This window comes from Oryx dammah, unplaced genomic scaffold (genome assembly GCF_014754425.2).
Source record: "Oryx dammah isolate SB20612 unplaced genomic scaffold, SCBI_Odam_1.1 HiC_scaffold_10, whole genome shotgun sequence".
Taxonomy (NCBI): Eukaryota; Metazoa; Chordata; class Mammalia; order Artiodactyla; family Bovidae; genus Oryx; species Oryx dammah.
In genome coordinates this window covers 50,970,810-50,995,566 of record NW_024070194.1, presented here as the reverse complement: position 1 = coordinate 50,995,566, position 24,757 = coordinate 50,970,810, and the positions used below count along the sequence as shown (strand labels likewise).

The window sequence follows — 24,757 nt, the reverse complement described above, 5'->3', positions numbered from 1 at the left end:
TTTTGGATCCTTCTTCTTCCCTTTGTAACTTACAGTTGTGGAGAACCTCTCTTTGGGAATGAAAAGAGAATCCATGTCATCACTAGCCTATGGCTGGAGTAAGTTTTGGTTGGTAAGGAGCAAGCTGAACTAAGTAGTTGAAGGCAGATGTGAAAGGGAGCGTACTTTGTGATCACATAAGACAGCAGAGTCAGCTTGAAGTCAAGGTCAGGAATATAGATTTGAATGTTATCAGCCTTCAGGCTACATTTGAAGCTGGAGAAAAACAGTTCACCAGTTGAAAGGATGAAAGTTAAACTGTGCCCCTCAGATTGGGACTTAGGCCTATGGTATTTTAATTGAGATCACACCTGTTCTCAGGACTAATGAAGCTCAGATTCTTGAGGTCTCATCACAGAAAGAATTCAGTGAGAGACAAAGTGATAGTTAAGAAGCGGATTTATTTAGAGAGAAACATACGCCACAGTGTGGGCCATCTGAGAATGTAGGCACCAGGGTGTGGGGTTGTCAGTTTTTAGAGGGCTGGGTAATTTCATAGACTAATGAATGGAAGGAGTAGTCCAGCTATTTTGGGGAAGGGGTAGAGATTTCCAGGAATTGGGCCACTGCCCACTTTTTGACCTTTATGGTCTGCCTTAGAACTGTCATGGCAACTGTGGGTGTGTCACTCAGCTTGCTGAGTGTGACAATGAGTATATACTGAGGCTCAAGTTCTAGAGAAAGTTGACTCATCCACCATCTTGGACATATTTGATTCTAATCAGTTTATGTCATGTCCTGCCTGTTTCATAGGTAGTCAGGGCAAGAGTCTCCTTGGAGAAAATACATCTTTAGATGAATAATGAGAAAGATTAGATAGGTAAGAACCACTGAGATGGGAGATGAAAAATTCACTGTCATGGCAGATGAAGGAAACACGTATTTTCCAGATAGAGTTCTATCTGAGACTAGAAAACGATGCGAGGCTGCGCTGTGCTGTGCTTAGTTGCTCAGTAGTGTTCCACTCTTTGCAACAGTTTCCCCATGAACTGGAGCCCATCAGGTCTCTCTGGCCATAGGATTCTCCAGGCAAGAGTGGGTTGTCATGCCCTCCTCCAGGAGATCTTCCCAACCCAGGGATCAAACTCAGGTCTCCCGCACTGCAGGTGGATTCTTGACCGTCTGAGCCACCAGATGTTCTTTTCTTTTCTTTTTTTTTTTAATTATTTTTGGCTGTACTGGGTCTTTTTTGTTTGTTTGTTTTTTGTACTGGGTCTTTGTTGCAGTGCCTGTGTGGGTTTCTCATTGCAGTGACTTCTCATGTTGTGGGGCACAGACTCTAGGGCCTGAGGGCTCAGCAGCTGCGGTGTCCAAGTTTAGTTGTCCCATGGCAGGTGGAATCTTCCCAGACCAGGGATTGAACCTGTGTTTTTTGCATTGGCAGGCAGATTTTCAACAACTGAACCACCAGGGAAGTCCCTTGAGATTTTCTAATCAGAATAGCTTCAGAAGTTAACATTCCCTTTTTACTTTGTGTCTGATTTTTCAGTGTATGGAAACCAAAGTGCTGCAAAAAAAATCTGGAATCCTAAGCAGTGATGGTGCCGATGAAAACACTCTTCCTCAGTTGGCAGCGACAATCATTGCTTTGTCCCTCCAAGGTGTTTGTCTGGGACAAAGAAACTTGCCTCCCCCAGACTATTTTACAGAATACATTTTCAGTGCCTTGAATAGTACGAATACTCTTCACCTATCGGGTAAGGATGCTTTTGATGAATTTCATTTCCAAGTCACACCTACTAAATATAAACTGTGCCAAAAACAAAGGTGGAAGCATTGTGGTGACCAAGTTTGTTCAGGTATGTTTTAAACACCCTTTTTATCTCAGCTTGTAGTAAGACAGCCCAGGGCACCTTGTCAGGGCAAACATGCTATGACATCTGTGGCGTGATAAGGCAAAACAAAAACTAAAACTCAGCACCCTTGAGCAGGGATGATGAAATTGTGGGTAGAGAGTTGAAGGGAGAGATTTTTATGATCTGTTACTAGTACTAATTGGGATGTCCTAGGTGGTTCAGTGGTAAAGATGCCTGCCACTGCAGGAGATGCAAGTTCTATTCCTGGGTTGGGAACACCCCCTGGAGGAGGAAATGGCAACCCACTCCAATATTCTTACCTGGGAAATCCCATGGGCAGAGGAGCCTGGTGGGCTACAGTCTGTGGGGTCACTAAGAGTTGGATATGACGTTGCAAATGAGAGCACCCTGGTACTACTGTCTCTTTTGGTATAAAGTATTGGGCAATAGGTGACAAAGTATCTTGTAGAACAGAGGTCTCCAGCCTCCAGGATCTAATGCCTGATGATTTCAGGACCTGCTGTAATAAAATAATAGAAATAAAATGCACAATAAATGTAATGTGTTTGAATCATTCCCAAACCACCCCCTCCCTCCCACCTCTCTTCCCCCTAACTCCCCACCACCTGGTCCCTGGAAAAATTGTCTTCCACAAAACTGCTCCTTAGTGCCAAAAAAGTTGGGGACTGCTTGTGTAGAAGGATAAAAGGGTATTCCAAATGGTGCAAGAGGCTTGGTAGCAGTTTGCTTGGAACCATAAAAGTAAGTTGTGTCGTGTTAAACAGAAGCATTGTAAAATATGCGGCCTGGCTGCATTTGTGACTGCCAGCATTTTAGGATCTGAGATAAAATAGGACATCGTGGAATGAAATCACAATGTGTGTTTCACACATTTCTTTGTACTCGACAAGACATTAAGAGTGAAATGACTTAATTTTTCATCTGCATTAGAACGCCCTGCTTTCTGGACACATGTCACTTCATAGCTGGTGCTTTTGCCAACATATTTCCTCTTGGGAAGTCACAACACAGAAGAGAAATACAAATTTTCCAAGACGCCAGCAGCACACTCATGATCTAGATAAATCTTCCAACTTTGAAAGGGATCAAGGGCTAGGAGTCATCCAAATCTGCACAGAACTTTCCCTGACTTGTTTGTATAACTTGTTTGAATGACAGATGTGTTTTTCTGTAATTCATTTTATATGCTTAAAGCCAGAGGTCCCCAACCTTTCTGGCACCAGGCACTGTTCTGTGAAAGAGAGTTTTTCCATGGACCAGGGGAGGGGGATGGTGTAAGGATAATTCAAGGGCATTACATCTGTTGTGCACTTTATTTCTATTATTATTAAACCTCAGCTCCACCTCAGGCATTAGATCCTGAAGATTGAGGACTCTTGATTTGACTTGTGAACACAGAGGGGGATGGAGAGGATGGGACAAATGGAGAAAGTAGCATGGAAACGTATATATTACCATGTGTAAAATAGGTAGCCAGTGGAAATTTGCTGTATGACTCAGGGAGCTCAAACCAGTGTGCTCTGGGACAGCCTGGAGAGGTGGAATGGGGTGGGAAGTTACTTACGGTTGATTCATTATGATGTATGGCAGAAATAAATACAATATTGTAAAGCAGTTTATCCTTCAATTAAAAATAAACTAATTTTTTTAAAAAAAGGAAAAAAATCTTTATTAAGAGGAAAACTGAAGCACCAGTCAATTGTGTTACCTAGCTGTCATCACTCAGAGAAGGCGATGACTCCCCACTCCAGTACTCTTGCCTGGAAAATCCCATGGACGGAGGAGCCTGGTAGGCTGCAGTCCATGGGGTTGCAAAGAGTCAGACACGACTGAGCCACTTCACTTCCACTTTTCACTTTTATGCATTGGAGAAGGAAATGGCAACCCACTCCAGTGTTCTTGCCTGGAGAATCCCAGGGACAGGGGAGCCTGGTGGGCTTCCGACTGTGGGGTCACACAGAGTCGGACATGACTGAAGAGACTTAGCAGCAGCAGCAGCAGCTGTCATCACTAGGACAGAGACCAGGGGAAAGCATGCTGTGCTGAGAATGATTTTGATATGGGAAACAGGGATTACGAAATTCAGATTTTGGATGACTGAGTTTCAGCAGGACAGTTTCCATGTCAACCAAAGGAATGCAATTACTCCACTTTTCAAATAAAAATTTGTGCCACTTGAAGGCTCAACACTGGAGTACAGAATATGGTTGGAGGCAAGCTGTACTGTAAGATCAAGGCGAGCTGTCTGCATATGAAACCATCATAGACCTGGGATAAAAAACCCACATAATGTTTGTGACAGATGTTCAGTATCACTCGTTTGGACACAAAACAGCCACATTTGCATTTGAGAACTCAGAATTCCCTCCCATTTCAGTACAATTAAATGCTTATTCCAGAGGCCCTGAGGCATTTTTTCTAATAGCTGCCTCTGAGTTAGGGCCCTACTGACACTGATTGCATTTTGGAGTAGGAGGAACAAAAGTTTGCTATTTTTACGTGGGTTTTTTTTTTTTTTAATGTTTTTATTGTAGAGATTGTCAAATATAAATAAAAGTAGAAACAATAAAACAATGAACTCCCATGTACACAGTCCCTACCTCAACAAGCAACAGCAATCTGGATAATCTTATTATATATGTCCCTCCATTCTCTCCCATTACTTGATTATTGTTGTTCAGTTGCTCAGTCTGACTCTTTGCAACCCCACAAACTCTACCACGCCAGGCTTCCCTGTTCTTCACCATCTCCTGGATCTTGCTCAAACTCATGTCCATTGAGTTGGTGATGCCCTCCAACGGTCTTGTCCTCTGTTGTCCCCTTCTCCTCCTGCCTTCAATCCTTCTTAGCATCAGATCTTTTCCAATGAGTTGGCTCTCTGCATCAGGTGGCCAAAGTATTGGAGGTTCAACTTCAGCATCAGTCCTTCCAATATTCAGGATTGATTTCCTTTAAAATTCATTATTTGATCTCCTTGCAGTCCAAGGGACTCTCAAGAGTCTTCTCCAACACCACAGTTCAAACGCATCAATTCCTCAGTGCTCATTACTTGTTTATTTTGAAGCAAATCATCAACCTGTTGGCATTTCTGTATGAATCTCTAGAAGAGAAGGCTTTTTTTTTTTTAAAAAAAAGCATCTATTAGCAGTATCACAACTAAAAAAGTGAATGATTCTATAATGTTCATTTTTTCAGCTTTTAACAAATATTTTCATTTTTATTGAACTAGGATCTAAATAAGGTCTATAAAATGTGAATTGTTGATGTCATTGAAGTTTTTTTCAAGGTGTCATGCTCTTCCCCTCCACTATATTTTGTGGCAATTTTTTTTGTTGGAAAAATGTGCCAGGACCATGTTGTTCTATGTGTACCAGCTTTATAGTATATTTTAATTTCTGGTAGATCTAGCCTTCTTCACTGCTCTTCTTTTCAGGGTTTTCCTGGCTTGTTCATTCTTACTGACAAATATCACCTAACTGTTAAATTCTGGGGGATAAAAACCTTGTGATAATATTATTCTAATTGTGAAAAAATTATAAAATAACTTAGAAATGATATTTACAAGATGTTACGTTTTTAAATCCCATAGTGTGTCTTCTTATTTGTTCATGTTTACACGTCTATTTTGTGGAGTGTTTTATTGTTTCCCTCACATAGGTTTCAGACATTTCCTGGTACATTTAAACCTAGGCATTTAACTTTCTTTTTGTGTCTCTTAATTGGGGTCCTCTCTTTCATTATGGCTTCTAACTGGTTTTTGTTTGTCCATATGAGGGTTAGTGATTTCTTTTTAGATTAATTTTGTAACTCACTCCATGATTAAATCTTTCATTTTATTTTTGCCCTAATTATTTAGAGTTTTCAGATATATAATTATACTATCACCAAAACAGATATAGATTTACCTCTTCTTTTTCAATTCTTGTATCTCTATTTTCTTTGTTACCTGATTATATTAGTTAATAACCTCAATATAATGGTGAATATTTTGAGAATGAACCCTTACCGTGTTTTTGACCTTGAAAGAAAAGCTTCTAGTGTTTCCTCATTGAGTTTAGAGAACATATGATAAAAAGTATTTATTATAGTCTTTTATATTAATCCATATATTTACATTTCCAATATTCTTAATTTCTTCCTGTGGACTCGATTTACCATTCTGGTCATTTCTTTTTAGTCTAAATAACTTCACTTAGGCTTTCTTGTAAGACAGGTCTGCTGTCAATAAATTCACCATTTATTGTTTATCTGGGAATAATTTTATTTCACCTTTGTTTTTGAAGAGTTGTTATGCTGGGTATTAAATTCTTAACTGACAGGTATTTCTCTCAGCATTTTGAGTATCTTATTCCACTACTTTTTTACTCCACTGATAAGATGGTAAGTTAACTGTTCATTGTACTGATGTTCCTTTGTATGTAATGAGTCAGTTTTCCATTACTACTTTCAAGATATAGCTTTGTGTTTGACTTGTTTTTTTCTATTTATCCTATTTGATGTCTGATGAACTTATTGAACATGTTTATCAAGGTTTCTCATCAAATTGAGAATGTTTTAACCATTATTTTCTTCAGTATTTTTTTCTACTTCTCTCTCTCCTCTCCAAGTGACTGCCATTGTATATAGGTCAGTGTACTTGCTGTCTCCCATAGGTCTCTGAAACTTGTTCTTTTTTCTCTCTCTGTTCTTCAGAGTAGATTGTTTCTATTAATTTATCTTTAATTCAGTAATTGTTTCTTCTGCCATCCCAATATGCTGCTGTGAATTTTTCATTTCACTTATTCTATTCTTCTAGTCCAGAATTTCCATTTAGACTTTATATAATTTTGATCTCCTGATTAAAAGTTGCTGTTTGTTAGTTTATTATTCTTATACTTTCCTTTAATTTCTCAAATATTATTTTCTTTAGTTCCTTGAACATACTGATGATCGCTGCTTTGAAGTCTTGGTCTGCTAAATCCAACATCTGGGAAATCTCAGGGGCATATTTATTGACTGCTTTTTTCCCTAACTTTGGGTCCCACTTTCCCATTATTTTGCAGGTCTCAAAAAAATTTTTTTTGAAACTGGCCATTTAAAATAAAACATTGTAGCAACACTAGCTTGTAATTTTCCTAATACTGATGATAACATTTAGAAAATACCAGAAATATATTTTTACAAGTAAGAAGATGAATAAATCTGAAGAAATTCACCATTACATTTATTCAGTTATTCTCAGTGTCAATCAATTTTTAAAAGCCGACACTGTAGCAAGGGAAACTAAGCTGCAATCTATAAACTGACAACCATACCACAGCTGCCTTAGAAAACGAGGTCAATTTTGCCCCTACAATCTCAGCTCCTTTTCAATTCCTATCTCTTTCCACGTTAAACATTTAAGAGGATATGATTAGATTGACTTTACTTTAAAATCATATTTAATGTACTAAGGATGTATGGTGGTTAAAGGGAATAGAGTTTCTAAGGATTAATTCAGTTTCATCTTTTGTTTTCATTTTTATAGGGAACACCTAGAAAAAGAATTAGTTGACTTACCAGAAGGCACTCCATTGATGGAATTGCCCATTTCCATTTCATCATGGTTCAGCTCTAAAGCTTAGGCAAGATGTTGTAAGGGAATCAATATCCATGTGAAGTATAAATGTTCTTCATTCTTATTTAGAATGATTTCTTGGCTTTTCATTAGAACTTGGAAATTTACTTAGTAACATATCTATGGTGCGGCCATGTGAAATTGTGATTATTCTGAAACTGGCTTGTCTTTATTCTGACACCAAATTTTGTATGAAATTTCTAGAACTAGACAAGCTCCTCAACACTCTCTGGACTAAAAGTACCTGTATCAGAAAAGATAAAATCCATCAGCTTAGAAGGAAACAAAACAGCCTAACAATTCATGATGGAGACTACCCTCATATATCTGTATCCATGGACCCAGAATCAGAAGATGGTCCAGTTTCCTGGGATCAGGTATTGTCATTATTCCTCTTGTACTGTTGTACTGTCAAAGGAAGCAACTGTGAACATTCTCTAAGAGTTGTAGAAAACTTCAAGGGTAATGTAGATTTCCGTAAATGTAAAAATATTCTATTTCCAGAGTGTAGTCAGGGTTTTTTCCTTTTACATGTAGATCTCTGCAGATTTAAAACTTGAGGCCAAAATATTTAGGAGAATGGTATATATTACTCTTTCCCTCCATACTGAATTCATGAATAATTCAGTAAACCTGTGACCATTTATCATTCACCATTGTGTGCACTAGGGGTAAATAACTGAACAAAAACAGGCACAGCTCCTATGGAGCTACCAGGATAGTGGGGGATACAGACATATAAAAACAGTCGTGAATGAATGCTTCAAATTTCGATTGGATTATGATGAGATTACTTTGGATTGTGAGCAACAGAGAAATGTTTGTATAGTAAGTGGCACTAAGAAGGTTTTTGAGAAAGGTGATATATGGACCTACAAATATATTCTTATTCATACTTCCTGAAGTTGTGTTCCAAAGTACACTCATTAGTCTACTTGATACTACTTGTTTTTGTTTGCCTTGTTTGTTACTTGGCTGCGCTAGGTCTTTTTTGCTGCACGAGGACTTTCTCTTGTTGCAGCGAGAAGGGGCCGCTCTGTAGTTGTGGTGCACAGGCTTCCTATTGCAGTGGCTTCTCTTGTTGTGGAGCACAGGCTCTAGGGCCTGCAGAGTCAGTGGTTGTGGCACACAGGCTTAGTTGCACTGTGGCATGTGGGATCTTAGTTCCCACACCAAGTATCAAACCTGTGTCCCATGCATCTGCAGACAGATTCTTAATCACTAGCCTACCAGGAAAATCTGGATAATACTTTTTTCTTTTTGGCATGTGAAATCTTAGTTCCCCAACTAGGGATTGAACTCACACCCTCTCCATTGGAAGGGCAGAGTTTTAACTACTAGACTGCCTTTTTCTTAAAAAGGGGTGTTATTGTCAAATCTGTTTGGGAAATAGAGATATCTATTGCACTGCAGCATATTAACATGCCTGGGGAGGTCCTGTAGTAAATAAAATTCTTTAGTCTTATTGAATTCAGCATTTTCCAGACTCTGTTACACATAGAAATCTTCCATGCCCTTATCATTTAAAATCTTGGAAAATTGATGTTCCATGATAATGGCTTATATTTAATGAGTAAATTAATACTATGTATTAGACACTGCAGAGTTTCCCCTGCATTTCTTCATTTAGTTATTACAACAGCTGTTTGAGGTTAGGTTAAATGATTCCATCCTACCGATGAGGAAATTGAGTCATGGAACTAATAAGTAGTTGATTAAGTTCACAGAAACTGAGGATATATACATAAGCTGCCCATAGCACATTCTGTGCTCTTAACAACTATGCTACTGTTTAATAAATGTTGATTTAAAGAAAATAAGACTACTTTTTATTTGTATCTTGAATGAGTTATTATTCCTATTAAGCACAAATCTGTATATTGAAAGAGCAAAATTCTGTAAACATTTCTAACAATGGTTGTTCCTGTAAGTTATTAATACATGATTGGGCAGTATTTCATATTTTTGCTATGATATATTTTTAAAAGTGAATTTCTATTAATTATGCCACATAGTAAAGGCATCAATTAAAGTTGATTATTTTAAACTCACAGTGTATTCACTGAAGGTAACAAGTTGATGCCTGTATTAATCCTTGTTTGTGAGGTCTCCTTAAATATTCCTTCAGGGCCAGCTCTTCTTAGGAAGAAAACTCATTTGTCTGATGGAGACCCTATTTGCATAAATAATGAAGGTTATTTCTTTAAATTTAGGGATTACTTAAGACATGCATTTTCTAAGAACAGTAACTGTCATCTTCTGTGATGACTATAAACAAAACCACTTCTTTCTCAATTATCTGTTTCAACATTCACTTTCTTTGTGACTCTTGAGGGGACCCTAAAGTAGGAGACTAGATCTGAAGATCCTGCCTGTATTATTTGGACCAGTCAGTCTCAAAGTGTTGTCCCTGGGCCAAGCAGTATCAGCAGTACGTGGGACCCTGTAGGTTGAATTCTCAGGTTCCACCCCAGAATCTACTGAATTATACACTCTGATTGTGGAGCCCAGCATCCTGTCTTTTAACTAGCCCTCTAAGTGATTCTTAAAATGAAAATGCAGGAAGTGACACTTTAGAATGTGTTTTTAAAGTTTCCACAAAGGTCTTATCACATCAACACAAGTGTACAAGTATATTGAAGTTTTAGATAAAGGAATAAAGCTATTTTAAAGGTTATTGACTGAATCCTCTAATTTTCATTCTATTTTCTTTTTTATTAAAAATAGTTTGCCAAAATTTAAAGGAAATAATGAATCACTTTTAAGGACATTTGTATTAGTGATTTCAGAAGAAATGTAATGCAACAGTAAGCTAAATATTATAGGAATAGCAAGTAAATATCAAGGGCATAGAAGCTTATAATAGAATAACCTTCCTCTACAAGAAGGTGTTCTAAAACTGGAAACTATTCAATTCCTTGACAATGAACTAGGGAGAGATGCATGGCGTCCTCTTCATGTCTATTTCTCTACTCTTTTATTTCCCAGTCGGGCATTTTTCATTAAGAATATTTATTATGAAGGATTCATCATAAGATGTTTGTGGTTAGTCTCCCTTTATCGTTGCCAGTATTTTTAATGATGATATAATTCTATTCCATGATTAATAAATAGTGCAAAAGAGACTATTGTCTTTGGTGTAAATTATTTTGATAAAGGGGGAAAAGTTACAAATTTAATGTTCTGTTGTTGCCTCTTGTAGTAGAAACATTTTGGAGTTCTTGCCCAGTCTTTCTGAGAAATGCCTTCCCCACCCACAGGGCTGAGTCCAGCAGCCATATTTGAACAGTATGATGTCATTTCCTGTCTTGGGGGCAAAACTGATGGAATCAAATAGCACTGGAACAAGAAAACCCATCCATGGCCTTGTTGAGACAATCAGATCTGTCAGGACTTGCAGACTCAATCCAATCTTTTTTTTTCAGTTCACAGTGATCTTTATTATTTATAACTCCACATTAGTACATCATGTGTGCATACTTTATTGATTCTTTCTATTTATGAACATATGAGTTATTTACAATATTTTGCAGTTACAAGCATACTATTACAATGAATAATGTTGCTGTTCAGTCACTAAGTCATGTCTGACTCTTTGCGACCTCAAGGACTGCAGCATGCCAGGCCTCCCTGTCCCTCACTATCTCCCAGAGTTTACCCAAGTTCATGTCCATTGAATCAGTGATGCTATCCAGCCATTTCATCCTCTGCCGCCCTCTTCTCCTTTTGCTTTCACTCTTTCCCAGCATCAGGATCTTTTCTAGTGAGTCAGCTCTTCGCATCAGGTAGATAGAATGGGTTGGTGCTTATATGGCCTGTTTTTTTAAAAGATTTTTTTTGGATGTGGATCTCTTTTAAAGTCTTTATTGAACTTGTTATAATATTTGTTTTTTTTTTTTTTTCCTGTGGGGCATACAGGAGATGTCTCCTTGGGGAGATCTTATCTCCCCAAGCAGGGATTGAACCTACACCCCATCCATTGGGAGGTGAAATCTTAACCACTGGACTGCCATGGAAGTAACTGCCCATGTGTTTATTAAAGAGAGAAGGCCAGACTATGAAGGGAAATGGATGTCTGCCGGGGGAAACAGAAAGGGAGAAAATACAGAGTCCTGAAGAAATAGAGAAAAATCTTTGGTTTTCATTTTCCAGCTTCCAGTTGAATCCCTCATAAAATGTGGCTGTCCTTCCCATGTCAGACATCCTCTGTAACCTTAATACATCCTCCTCTGGGTGTTTGGTGGTTGAAGTGGCTGTTCCATGCCACAAAACGTCCAATCAAGATAAAGCTTTTCAACCCTTGGGATCATCCCAGGGGATTTGTATTTGGGAAAAACCAGCAAATGTCATCATTTTCTGATTAGCCACGTGTCTTTAAAATCCCTGCTTTCTAGAGCATGGCAAACCAATCCTTGGACATCACTGATTTTTTTAAAGATACCTTACTGTGACCTCAGATCACACTGCTCTTGCATTGGGGTCTTATTTCATTAGAAGACATCTGTTCGTGCTAGTGAAACTACACACCCTTCTCATCCACATATGAAAACTTTTCAGTGTAATTTTTGATGCATAAAATGTCAGCCCTTAACACTTCTGAAGTGGACAAATGCTTTCAGGCAGTTTTTAGAGATCTGTTTCATTTATTGTTTAGCTACTTCTTTCATAAATATCCCTATACAATATGAAAAAATAGATAAAAATTAGTGAAACCTGTAGGTGATAACTGGAGAAGGCAATGGCACCCCACGATGATTTCAGTTGTTTTTGTGGTGAAGGGCTGTCAAAGAACATAGGTCACCATATCGTTTAGTGCTTACACACCAGCAAGTTGGCACAGCATTCACTTTTAAAAATATTACCTTTACTTTTACTGCTTTTGAAAATTCATGTTGCCGACACAGGTTTATTAAATCAGATAATAGTAAAGACAATGATCTTATTTCTCCAGAGCTCCTGTTTATCCTATAAAGTTTTAACTTCATTAATAATACAAAGCCATGCCCCCAAGAATCTTAAGGCTTGCTTAGGCTGCTGGTTAGAACACCATCCAGCACATCATAAAACACTGTACATCTCTTTTCAGGAAAGAAAAATGTGTGCAAAACTCCTCCTACACAATACTCAGAATGAAAGTGAGATATAGCTGCTTTAATCAGAGATGAAAAGCAATCCTTGAGAGTTATGTATGGACAGAAAGGTGCAGGGAAGCACACATAGTAATGGCTTCATGTGTTGACTCGAACCTTTCCAGTTTAGTTCTGATTCCTCCAGGATGGTAGTTGATGGTGAATTTGTTCCAGTGCTGAGGTTGGTAACAATGTATGTTCTGCCTCCTACAGACTTGCTTCTCTGCCGGGCAGCTGGTGAACATATTTCTACAGAACAAGCTTTCACCCATTTCAAAGGAGGACTTTAAGCAAATGAGTCCAGGAATCATTCAGCAGTTGCTCAGCTGTTCTTGCCAGCTGCCCCAGGACCAACAAGCAAAGATGGCACCCACCATGCTGGAGAGTAAGTCCTGGCTCTTCACTCAGAAAGCCACTGCACTCAGTCCACACAGTGGATTCATGATGGTGAAGGAAGGATACGCACCATACACCAGGTGCTGTTTTAAGCATTTTACTTTGATCAGCCCATTGAGTCTTTACAACAATGGTACCAGCTAGAAATTATCTTCACTGTAGAGATGATGAAACTGAGGTACCTGGAAGTTAAATAACTTGCCCAAAGACACATAGCTAGTAATTGATAGAATTGGAATTCAAACACAGGCAGTGTGGCCCCCTAGTCCTTGTTTTTAACCACCTATGCTATACTACAGTTCAATGAATATTTTATATTTTATGGCTAACTTACATAAATTGATTCTATCCCCTATCTTTGACTCCATCGTAGACCATAGTTGAATCACAGATCATAGTTGAATAGCTTTATCATCTCAAGAATGTTATAGAAATGAAATCCTACAGTATGTATCCTTTTGGGATTTAGGGGTTTTTTCCACTCATCAAAATTTCCTTATAATCCATCTAGATTGTTTTGTGTATTAATAAATTGGTTTTTTTTTTTATTACTGAGTAGAAGCAGGGCAAAGGCTAACAGAGTTTTGCTAACAGAACACACTGGTCATAGTAAACACCCTCTTCCAACAACACAAGAGATGACTACACATGGACATCACCAGATGGTCAGCACCGAAGTCAGACTGATTATATTTTTTGCAGCTGAAGATGGAGAAACTCTATACAGTCAGCAAAAACAAGACCTGGACCTGACTGTTGCTCGGATCATGAACTCCTTATTGTTAAATGTCAGACTTAAATGGAAGAAAGTAGGGAAAAGCACTAGACCATTCAGGTATGACCTAAATCAAACCCCTTATGATTATACAGTGGAAGTGAGAAAGAGATTCAAGTGATTAGATCTGATAGACAGAGTGCCTGAAAAACTATGGAAGGAGGTTTGTAACATTGTACAGGAGGCAGTGATCAAAACTAACCCCAATAAAAAGAAACGCAAAAAGGCAAAATGGTTGTGTGAGGAAGCCTTGCAAATAGCTGAGAAAAGAAGAGAAGTGAAAGGCAAAAGAGAAAAGGAAAGATATACCCATCTGAATGCAGAGTTCCAAAGAACAGCAAGGAGAGATAAGAAAGCCTTCCTAAGTGATCAATGCAAAGAAATAGAGGAAAACAATAGAATGGGAAAGACTAGAGATCTCTTCAAGAAAATTAGAGATATCAAGGGAATATTTCATGCAAAGATGGGCACAATAAAGGACAGAAACAGTATGGACCTAACAGAAGCAGAAGAGATTAAGAAAAGCTGGCAAGAATACACAGAAGAACTATACAAATAGGTATTAATGACCCAGATCACCACAATGGTGGATGTGATCACTCACCTGGAGCCAGACATCCTGGAATGCAAAGTCAAGTGGCCTTAGGAAGCATCACTATGAACAAAGCTAGTGGAGGTGATGGAATTCCAGTTGAGCTATTTCAAATCCTAATGGATGATGCTGTGAAAGTGCTGCACTCAATATGTTAGCAAAGTTGGAAAACTCAGCAGTGACCACAGGACTGGAAAATTTCAGTTTTCATTCCAATCCCAAAGAAACGTGATGCCAAAGAATGTTCAAACTACTGCACAATTGCACTCATCTCACACACTAGCAAAGTAATGTTCAAAATTCTCCAAATCAGGCTTCAACAGTACATGAACTGAGAACTTCCAGATGTTCAAGCTGGATTTAGAAAAGAAAAGGCAGAGGAACCAGAGGTCAAATTGCCAACATCTGTTGGATCATAGAAAAAAGCATGATAATTCTAGAAAAACTTCTGCTTCATTGACTACACCAAAGCCATTGACTGTTGGATCACAACAAACTATGGAAAATTCCTAAGATGGGAATACCAGATCACATTACCTGCCTTCTGAGAAATCTGTATGCAAGTCAAGAAGCAACAGTTAGAACCAGACATGGAACAACAGACTGGTTCCAAATTGGAAAAGTTGTATGTCAAGGCTATATATTGTCACCCTGCTTATTTAACTTCTATGGAGAGTACATCATGTGAAATGCCTGGCTGGATGAAGCACAAGCTGGAATCAAGATTACTAGGAGAAATATCAATAACCTCAGATACACAGATGATACCACCCTTATGGCAGAAAGTGAAGGGGAACTAAAAAGCCTCTTGATGAAAGTGAAAGAGGAGAGTGAAAAAGTTGGCTTAAAGCTCAACATTCAAAAAACGATCATGGCATCTGGTCCCATCACTTCATGGCAAATAGATGGGGAAACAATGGAAACAGTGAGAGACTTTATAATTGGGAGCTCCAAAATCACTGCAGATGGTGACTGCAGCCATGAAATTAAAAGACGCTTGCTCCTTGGAAAAGTTATGACCAACCTAGATAGCGTATTAAAAAGCAGAGACATTACTTTGCTGACAAAGGACCATCTAGTCAAAGCTATGGTTTTTCCAGTAGTCATGTATGGATGTGAGATTTGAACCATAACGAAGGCTGAGCAGTGAAGAATTGATGCTTCTGAACTGTGGTGTTGGAGAAGACTCTTGAGAGTTCCTTGGACAGCAAGGAGATCCAACCAGTCAATCCGAAAGGAAATCAGTCCTGAATATTCATTGGAAGTACTGATGCTGAAGCTGAATCTCCAACACTTTGGCTACATGATGGAAAGAACTGACTCATTGAAAAGACCCTGACACGGGAAAGATTGAAGGCAGGAGGAGAAGGGGATAATAGAGGATGAGATGGTCGGATGGCATCACCAACTCAATGGACATGAGTTTGAGCAAGCTCCAGGAGCTGGTGATAGACAAGGAAAGTTGGCGTGCTGCAGTCCATGGGGTCGCAAAGAGTCAGACATGACTGAGAAAATGAACTGAACTGCTTCTTTGGTATGAATATACCATATTTTGCTTAACCATTCACCTTTTAAAAAATGGATTGTTTTCAGTTTTTAGCTGTTTGAAAAAACTTACTATGAACATTTCTGCAAAAAAGAAAAAGTTAATAGTTGAGAAATACCAGCGTATAAGAGAAAGAATATCAGTGTCAGGATCAGAAATGCAGAGTTGAATCATGCTGTCTGTCCCCAGCCATCTCTGCGATCTTCTTCAATCTATATTTCTCAAGCCTGTCTCTTTCCCTGCACTGTGGGAAGCAATGATCCCACAAGGCTTGTCATCCTTTCACACATCATGATACACATGAAATAATGAAGGCATGTTGGGGTAAACCAAAGAGGCTGCTCTGGGCTGGCAGTGACCAGGCCAGGGAGGTACGAGCCTCCTGGATGTGGCAGCTCCCGGAAGTGAAGGGACCACTATTCACACTTGGGACATCCCTGACAGTCCTGATGTTAAGACTCCATGTTTCTAATGCAGAGGCTATGGGTTCAGTCCCCTGTCAGGGAACTAAGAGCCCACATGTGGTGTGGTACAGCCAAAAGAAAAAAGAAAAAAAAAATTCATACTCACCTGTGACCCATAACATCATCACAGTAGGTGAGGTTTATTGTAAGACTTCCAGGACACCAGTAAAATTCCAATGGGATCATATGTACAAAAGTGTGTTCTATAAATTTAAAGCACCTGAAGTTTCTTTATTTTCTTGCAATAAGAATGCCATTTTATTTACCTGAGTTCTTCATAAAGATCTTTTGAAGACATAAAAATGAGAACCAAAATGATGATCATGATCTCAGAGTGGGGAGATGTTTTTCTTACCACCTACCAAAATGCCCTATTGTTTTTAATAAACTATAGTCATAAGTAGTTATAAAATGTTGTGCAGAACTGGACACATGGCATGTGGACTGTTACCAGAAGGGACTTTAATCAGTGGAGAAATCATTCAATTAATTGTGTTGAGAGAGTTTGGAAAAATAAAACCAGAAAAATAACCAAAAAATGGTGGCCCAAGAAATGTATGATGAATAGTAAAAATATGGCAGTTAACCATATGTAAAATATTACCTTTGATCTGAGGATGTTACTTTTTTTTTTTCAGAACTGCTTTTCTTCTTTGAGATAGTCTGCAATGCCCATCATAGCTGAATTGTTCAGCCCTTATTTCTAACTCCTAATAGGTTCTACATCAAGTGACTCATCATGCCAGGCCTATATATTTAAGACTTCACATTCACTGAGAAAAAAAAACTTCATTAAAAATGAGCAGCTAAATAATTCAATACCTTGTGGCCAGTGATGACTCAAAAATGGATGAACAGGACTGGATCATGGCATCTAGGAGCTCCCATATTTATTTCTACTCCCTGGCACCATGTCTGGTCATACAGGCCATTCAGAAACAGGGTTTTGGACTGAAGAGCCAAGAAAAAGTTTATTCTCATTTAAATTAACTTCTATATCCTTTTAGGAAACAGTCTTCCTGAGAAAAATTCATACAAATAATACTCACTAAAGAACCTAAAAAAAATCACTGTCCTCAATTTAAAATGTTGCATCATATAACTAAAGAGAAAGACTTGTGATGTTGGCCTTTTGAAAGTGCAGGAATGTAATATGTTAAAGAGTGGAAGACACAGAAAGACGTTATTAAGAACACAGTGTTCAGTATGCTGAAACTCAACTTCTAAGAGCTGTCTTCAACTGAATTTCCAGGAAAGAATGTTAGAGCCGAGTAGAAATCATTTCAGATCTATTCAAAGAAGCTGCTTGGACTTGACTAAAATTTTATTATAATTGGTAGTACGTCCAGTTCTGTTGTAAGGATGAGAAACATTTATAAGGAATCTGAGTCCAATCAAGACACCATGACACTATATAGGGAACTAGAGTAAGTCTGCAGAGTCTGGTGGCAACAAAAGTCAGAGATTTTATGATTTTCAGATTGATTCTTGCCACAGGAGAGCAGGTGGAATCTGACTCACAGAAGACCTAGAAAGTTTTACAAGCTCTTAAGGAATGGAACATCCTTTGTCTTCCAAAACCATACTGTAGCTCAGTAGTCATCTACAGATGTGAGAGTTGGACCATAAAGAAGGCTGAGCACTAAATAATTGATGCTTTTGAACTGTGGTTCTGGAGAAGACTCTTGAGGGTCCCTTGGACTACAAGGAGATCAAACCAGTCAATCCTAAAGGAAATCAACCCCAAATATTCATTGGAAGGGCTGATGCTGAAGCTGAATCTCTAGTACTTGCCCACCTGATGTGAAGAACATCAGACTCATTAGAAAAGATCCTGATGCTGGGAAAGATTGAAGGTGGGAGGAGAAGGGGATGACAGAGGATGAGATGGTTGGATGTCATTGCCAACTCAATGGACATGAATCTGAACAAACTCCAGGACACAGTGGAGGACAGAGAAGCCTCATGTGCTGCAGTCCATGGGGTTGCAAAGAGTCAGATTTGCCTTAGTGACTGAACAGCAACAAAGCCATCCTCAGGACAAAGGGAAAAAAACTTGAAACTTTGCCTTTTGCCTCAGAAACATCAACCTCTAATTTGTCCTTGTGAGTTCTTGACATTTGGTGATATTTTGTGCCTACCAGAAAAGTGTGCTAACTATGAACTTGATTAGACAGCTGGGTGCTCATGGTAAACTTCAAATATCTTTAATTTACAGGTTAGTTGAGAAGAATCATGTTCCCACTTAGAGTCTATTTTGGAAAAGTGGGATGTGAAACTATCTCTAGGAATTTTTTAAATAAAATAGATATTAAATTAGAGCAAAGTAAAACCTTTAGGCAGCTGTATGATCATTCTCAACTATTTTTGTTTTTGACTGCATGACATATGGGAGCCTAGTTCCCCTATCAGGGATTAAACCCACGTTCCATGCATTGACAGCAAGGAGTCTCCACCACTGGATCACCAGGGAATTCTCCCTTGTTATTTTTTTAATGTGGTAAAAAAGTACATGAAAATTACCATCTCAGTCCTTTTAAGGGTGTAGTTCAGTAGTGTTAAGTATTTTCACATGGCTCTGCAACAGATCTCTAGAACTGTTTCTTTTTGCAAAACTGAAACTGTATATCCATTGAACAACAACCGATTTGTAGAGATTGCTTAGCTGCGAAGGAGTTGTGGTGACAGTGGGAAAAAAATCAAAGTGTGAAAGTTTTTTAGCCTCCTCTGAGTATGCTACCAACTTCGTTTTAATGTTCAGTCTCTGTTTAATGGCAGAGTGTATAATTCAATAAAGGTCCTCTTCACATTACAAACCTATTATCATCTTACTAGCTAGTGTCATTATCATGATCTACTGTAGAGAGTCAACGTTCCAGAAAAGTACAAGAATGATGAAGATGGAACATCTTCAGTTATAACAAACTTGAAGAGAGTAGTTTCTTAAAATCTTCAGTGGGCTTTAAGTAGTATGATAACTGAATTGTTCAATTTAATTTGTCACTTATTTGTAGTTATAAAAGGAAATGATAATTTAATGTGGTAATAACCTGTTTTCATTGTTTACAAACAAGTTAGTAATTTCTAAATAAGTAGAAACAAAGTATTTGCCCTGAATATCTATAACCAGTGGAGAATGGTGTTTAATATGGTTTATACCCAAATAATGTACACTTGACTCTGAAAGTCATTTTTTTCTGTTTTAATCTTTCTCTTTCCTTTCTTCCTTTACTCTTTTATTTCTTCTCTCTTTCCACATGTTTGTTCCTATTGGAATAATTGTGAAAAATTGTACTTTCTGAATGTTTTTTAAAATATAGAATCTTAGAAATATGGAATATATTTTAGGGGTCAGAAAAATTATTGTAATAATTGAAAAGTTAGGCTGTCCAAATTTATATTATCACCCTTTATTCATTCATTGATTAGTTTTTACAAATGCAGTCACTCATTTTAGTCACAGAGAATAGTAAAAACTTCTGATATTACAAATAATTTTGAGACCTTTTGGAAGAAAGTACTCATTTTGTCCACAAATACAGATCTACAGTGGCCCAGAACGTATGCTCTTTCTGTCCCATTGCTTCTTGCCTTCAAAAGGTTTAAATGTGGTTAGATGACAAATATTACCACTGTGTGTCTGTGAAGGTTGTAGTTTGTTCTTTAGTTTCAATTTTTTTGTCTGCACTAGGTCTTCATTGTAGCGTGTAGAATTTTCTCTAGTTGCAACATGAGGGGGCTTCTCTAGTTGCAGTTCATGGGCTCTAGAGTACACGGGGCTCAGCAGTCATAGTTTGCTGTCTTGTCTAGTTGCCCTGTGGCTTGTGGAATCTTAGTTCCCTGACCAGCAATCAAACCCACGTCCCCTGTACTGGACGGTGGATTCTCAACCATTGGACCGCCAGGGAAGTCCCAAGGTTGTAGTTTAAAGCAAGAGAAATTATTCTCTTTGAGGGTAGGAGGTAAGCTAGCTCCTTGCTACAGTGATTATTTTTTTAACAAGGGGAAATCAGGGTAACTTCAAAACAATGGAGTAAATTAGTAAAAATCTTTTCATTCTTTTCCTTACGAATTAAAACCTTAAATCCAATATAGCACTCACAAAACAATTTTGTATCCCTAGCTATTGTAGTATAGGATGGATCCTTTTACCATGTTCACTGGCAGAAGCACTCATAGGGGGCTCTGCCTGGTTTTGCAATCTCTTTTTAACTCAGAATATGGCTACAGCACTGTGGCGGTGATGCTGCTTACGCTGGGCTCCATGCTTGGGACAACACTGATCCTTTTCCACAGCTGCGAGGAGAACTACAGGCTCATTTTACAACTGTTTGTGGGTCTGGCTGTTGGGACACTTTCGGGGGATGCTCTGCTCCATCTCATCCCTCAGGTAAGCTGCTATTTTCCATTTCATCTGGACTGTTTCTAGTTTCAGTTTATGTTTAGCCATTGTAGGTGTTTATGAAGAGTACATTATGAGAAACACTGGGCTGGAAGAAGCACAAACTGGAGTCAAGATTGCCGGGAGAAATATCAATCACCTCAGATATGCAGATGACACCACCCTTATGGCAGAAAGTGAAGAACTAAAAAGCCTCTTGATGAAAGTGAAAGTGGAGAGTGAAAAAGTTGGCTTAAAGCTTAACATTCAGAAAATGAAGATCATGGCATCTGGTCCCATCACTTCATGGGAAATAGATGGGGAAACAGTGTCAGACTTTATTTTGGGGGGCTCCAAAATCACTACAGATGGTGACTGCAGCCATGAAATTAAAAGATGCTTACTCCTTGGAAGAAAAGTTATGACCAACCTAGATAGCATATTGAAAAGCAGAGATGTTACTTTGCCAACAAAGGTCCATCTAGTCAAGGCTATGGTTTTTCCTGTGGTCATGTATGGATGTGAGAGTTGGACTGTGAAGAAGGGTGAGTGCCGAAGAATTGATGCTTTTGAACTGTGGTGTTGGAGAAGACTCTTGAGAGTCCCTTGGACTGCAAGGAGATCCAACCAGTCCATTCTGAAGGAGATCAGCCCTGGGATTTCTTTGGAGGGAATGATGCTAAAGCTGAAACTCCAGTACTTTGGCCACCTCATGCGAAGAGTTGACTCATTGGAAAAGACTCTGATGCTGAGAGGGATTGGGGACAGGAGGAGAAGGGGACGACAGAGGATGAGATACCTGGATGGTATCACTGACTCTATGGACGTGAGTCTGAGTGAACTCCGGGAGTTGGTGATGGACAGGGAGGCCTGTCCTGTGCTGCGATTCATGGGGTCGCAAAGAGTCGGACACGAATGAGCGACTGAACTGAATGGAACTGATGAAGAATTTCACAGCGACCTGGATGCATAGATACAGTGGCAAGTGTTTTCCTGGGAAATCACTGCTATTTCCCCAAAGCTCTTGCAGGAGAAAAGAGATGATCAGTCATTCGTTTCACCAGGTTGTTCTTATTTTTAAAATTAAAAAACAAGTGCTCAGATACAAATTCCTATTGAAACCATTGGGTGTCATTTCTGGGGCTCCAAAGAGCTTTGGTACCACAGTCCTCTATGTCTCAGTGCAGAAGAGAATTCAGTGAGAGGCAAAGTGATAGATAAGCCGTGATTTATTAGAATAGGACACTTGTGAGGCTTCCAAGGGGGTGCCACGCCCTGAGAACTTACTGGGCTATGGTTTTATAATCAAAGAATGAGGGGGAGGGGGAGAAGAACATTTCCTTGAGTAGATGTCTTGCTTCCATAATCAGCTCCTCCTCCAGCTTGGGCAGGAGAGTTTTCTTGTCCCTATGTGCTCAAGCTAAGTCCATTTATTGCTGATTTTTGTCCTAGGGATCATTAATTTTTTGAGCTCATCGAGCAGGATGTGGGTCTCGTGCCACCACTGTTTTATTGTTTGGGGGGCATGTCCTGTGCTTCTGTTGCATGCTTTTGTTGCTAAACAAGTCTGCTTGGTTTTGTGGTTAAGCAAACCTGCTCTCTTGAGTAATCATTAACTTATAAGGGTCTCCCATATTTTTTTCTACTTTCAATCCCCTGTAGTATAATTAACTATATAATCACCTACATTATCCCTTTATTCTGTCCCTGTCACTATTAAGGAAAATTCATGAAGGGTCAGTATCTGTAAATAAAAATGAATGGGCTATAAGATATACTAGTTTTTCTCTGCTGGCCCCCAATCTCATCAGATCCATTCTCTGCCCTTCTCCGCTGTGTGTTCTTCCCCAGAAGACTGTATCCCCTCAGCTCCCTGCAGTCTGGATTGTTGTTTGGGTTCACCCAGTGGGGACACCACAGAAAGGCCAAGGTAGGAGGAGAAAATGGCAGGGGTATTTCTTCCTTGCTCCCTCCCTCTTGACACTGTCTCTAGAAGCAGCTCATTACCTGCAATATTACAGCTCCCATGGGTCCCTAGCTCCACCTCCATTAAAGTTCAGTAACATTATTTCCAACCTTTGCCCTTTGCCCTTTCAGCCTTCAGAGTGGTAATGGTTTCCTGGGGTCGCTAGTCTCTGGGGTGTCTCATTATTCCTCATTCATACCCTTGACCCTGCCCACACCTCTGTCATGGCACCGTCGTTAAAACTGTCTTCACTTGAACCATCAAAATGAATTTCTCTTTCTTGCCCAACTATTAGTGTCTGTTTTTGTTGTTTGTTTAGTCACTAGGCTGTGTCCAACTCTTTTGCAACCCCATGGACTGTAGCCCACCAGGTCCTCTGTCCTTGGGATTTCCCAGACAAGAATATTGAAGTGGGTTACCATGTCCTTCTCCAGGATATATTCCCAACCCAGAGATCAAGCCCTTGTCTCCTGCATTGACAGGTGGATTCTTCACCCCTGAGCCATAGATTTCCTTTAAGAAACAGGCAATCTCCAGCAGCTGGCTCTTTGTTGAAGTCTTTGGAGTCTCTTTATTTGTCAGAAATGGAAGGGTTGCTGCTGCTGCTGCTGCTAAGTCGCTTCAGTCGTGTCCAACTCTGTGCGACCCCATAGATGGCCGCCCACAGACTTCCCCGCCCCTGGGATTCTCCAGGCAAGAACACTGGAGTGGGTTGCCATTTCCTTCTCCAATGCATGAAAGTGAAAAGTGAAAGTGAAGTCGCTCAGTCATGCCCGACTCTTAGCGACCCCATGGACTGCAGCCTACCAGGCTCCTGTATCCACGGGATTTTCCAGGCAAGAGTACTGGAGTGGGGTGCCATTGCCTTCCCCAAATGGAAGGGTTAGGACCTGAGATGCAAGAGTTCAGGGAAAAGAGTCTTCAGATGAGGTTATCTATTCCTTCTGAGAGAGATGGATCATGATGAGCAAATGATTCCCCCTCCTCTCACAAAACCTGAGATCTTAAAACTTTCCATAAGCCTCTGGCATTTTCCTTCAGGGTCCCTCTTGTTGGTTACAGGCTCAAAAATTATTAGATGTTCTGAAAATTGCAAAGTGAGCATTGTAGATATGAAACAAACCATTATTAGTTTTAATCTCCCTGGTAATCTAATTTTCTGGAAATATTTCAGGGTTTATTTGCTTGCGGCAGTGTCCAAAGCCTGTTTCTTTGTCACTGTAGTGGGTGCAGAGCTCTTCACAGCCCAGGATCCTGGGAAGTAGCAAAAGGATCTTAAGACTTCCCTGATCTCCCTCAGTGGGGAAGCCCAGAGCCCAAGGCAAGAGGGGTGGATATGGGTTGGGTGGGACAGTCAACTGCCCCTACGGAGATATATTACAGAGGAAAACGTAGCTGAGAAGGCAGTTGCTTTACTTGAAGAAAGAGAAGACAGAAGTTATCGAGAAGAGGAAGACAGACACAGTACCAGTGTGGCAGAAAGCTAGAAAAATCAGTGGTTCCTGAATGTGATCCAAGGCAAGTGTTTAAAGGAGAGCATAAAAATGAGAAAAATCCCACTGGCATCATTTCCTCTTTTAACTAGCTATGTTGATTCTACTTTAAGAACTACATTTTATTCTGGAATTATGAGGTTTTCCTGTTTCTTTTGTGACATTACAGTGTCCTTGTTTTGTGAAATAATGGTAATCACAAATATTGGGGGTGTGTCCTTCAATGTCTTTACCAAAAGAAAATGTGGAAACTTCTCTGGTTAAGTGGTTAAGACTTCACCTTCCAGTGCAGGGGGTGAGGGTTTGACCCCTAGCTGGCAAGCTAAGATCCCACATGCCTCATGGGCAAAAAAACAAAACATAAAACAGAGGCAATATTGTAACAAACTCAATAAAAACTTTAAAAATGGTCCACATTAAAAAATTTTCTTTTTAAAACAAGTGGGCTAATATGTGTTTGTTTTTAGTGATGTCCATACACTCAATGTGTACATGGAGTTCTATACATATACTCACACATGTACACATATGTACCTACATGTATACATACATAAATATCTATA

The 24,757-nt window shown here is 39.2% G+C and overlaps 1 protein-coding gene across 3 annotated transcripts in view; it reads left to right on the top strand.

Annotated features, from left to right (window-relative positions):
• Positions 1–24,757, top strand: part of SLC39A12 (solute carrier family 39 member 12) — an 80,660-nt gene that overhangs the window by 15,857 nt on the left and 40,046 nt on the right. For all 3 annotated transcript variants that reach the window (XR_005722404.1, XM_040248085.1, XM_040248086.1), the window contains exons 4-7: positions 1,529–1,736; positions 7,657–7,829; positions 12,795–12,966; positions 20,572–20,744. Coding sequence is in view for 2 of the 3 variants with exons in the window: in XM_040248085.1 (XP_040104019.1) it covers positions 1,529–1,736; positions 7,657–7,829; positions 12,795–12,966; positions 20,572–20,744 (726 nt within the window). In the remaining variant the exon portion in view is untranslated. The remainder of the gene's footprint in view (positions 1–1,528; positions 1,737–7,656; positions 7,830–12,794; positions 12,967–20,571; positions 20,745–24,757) is intronic.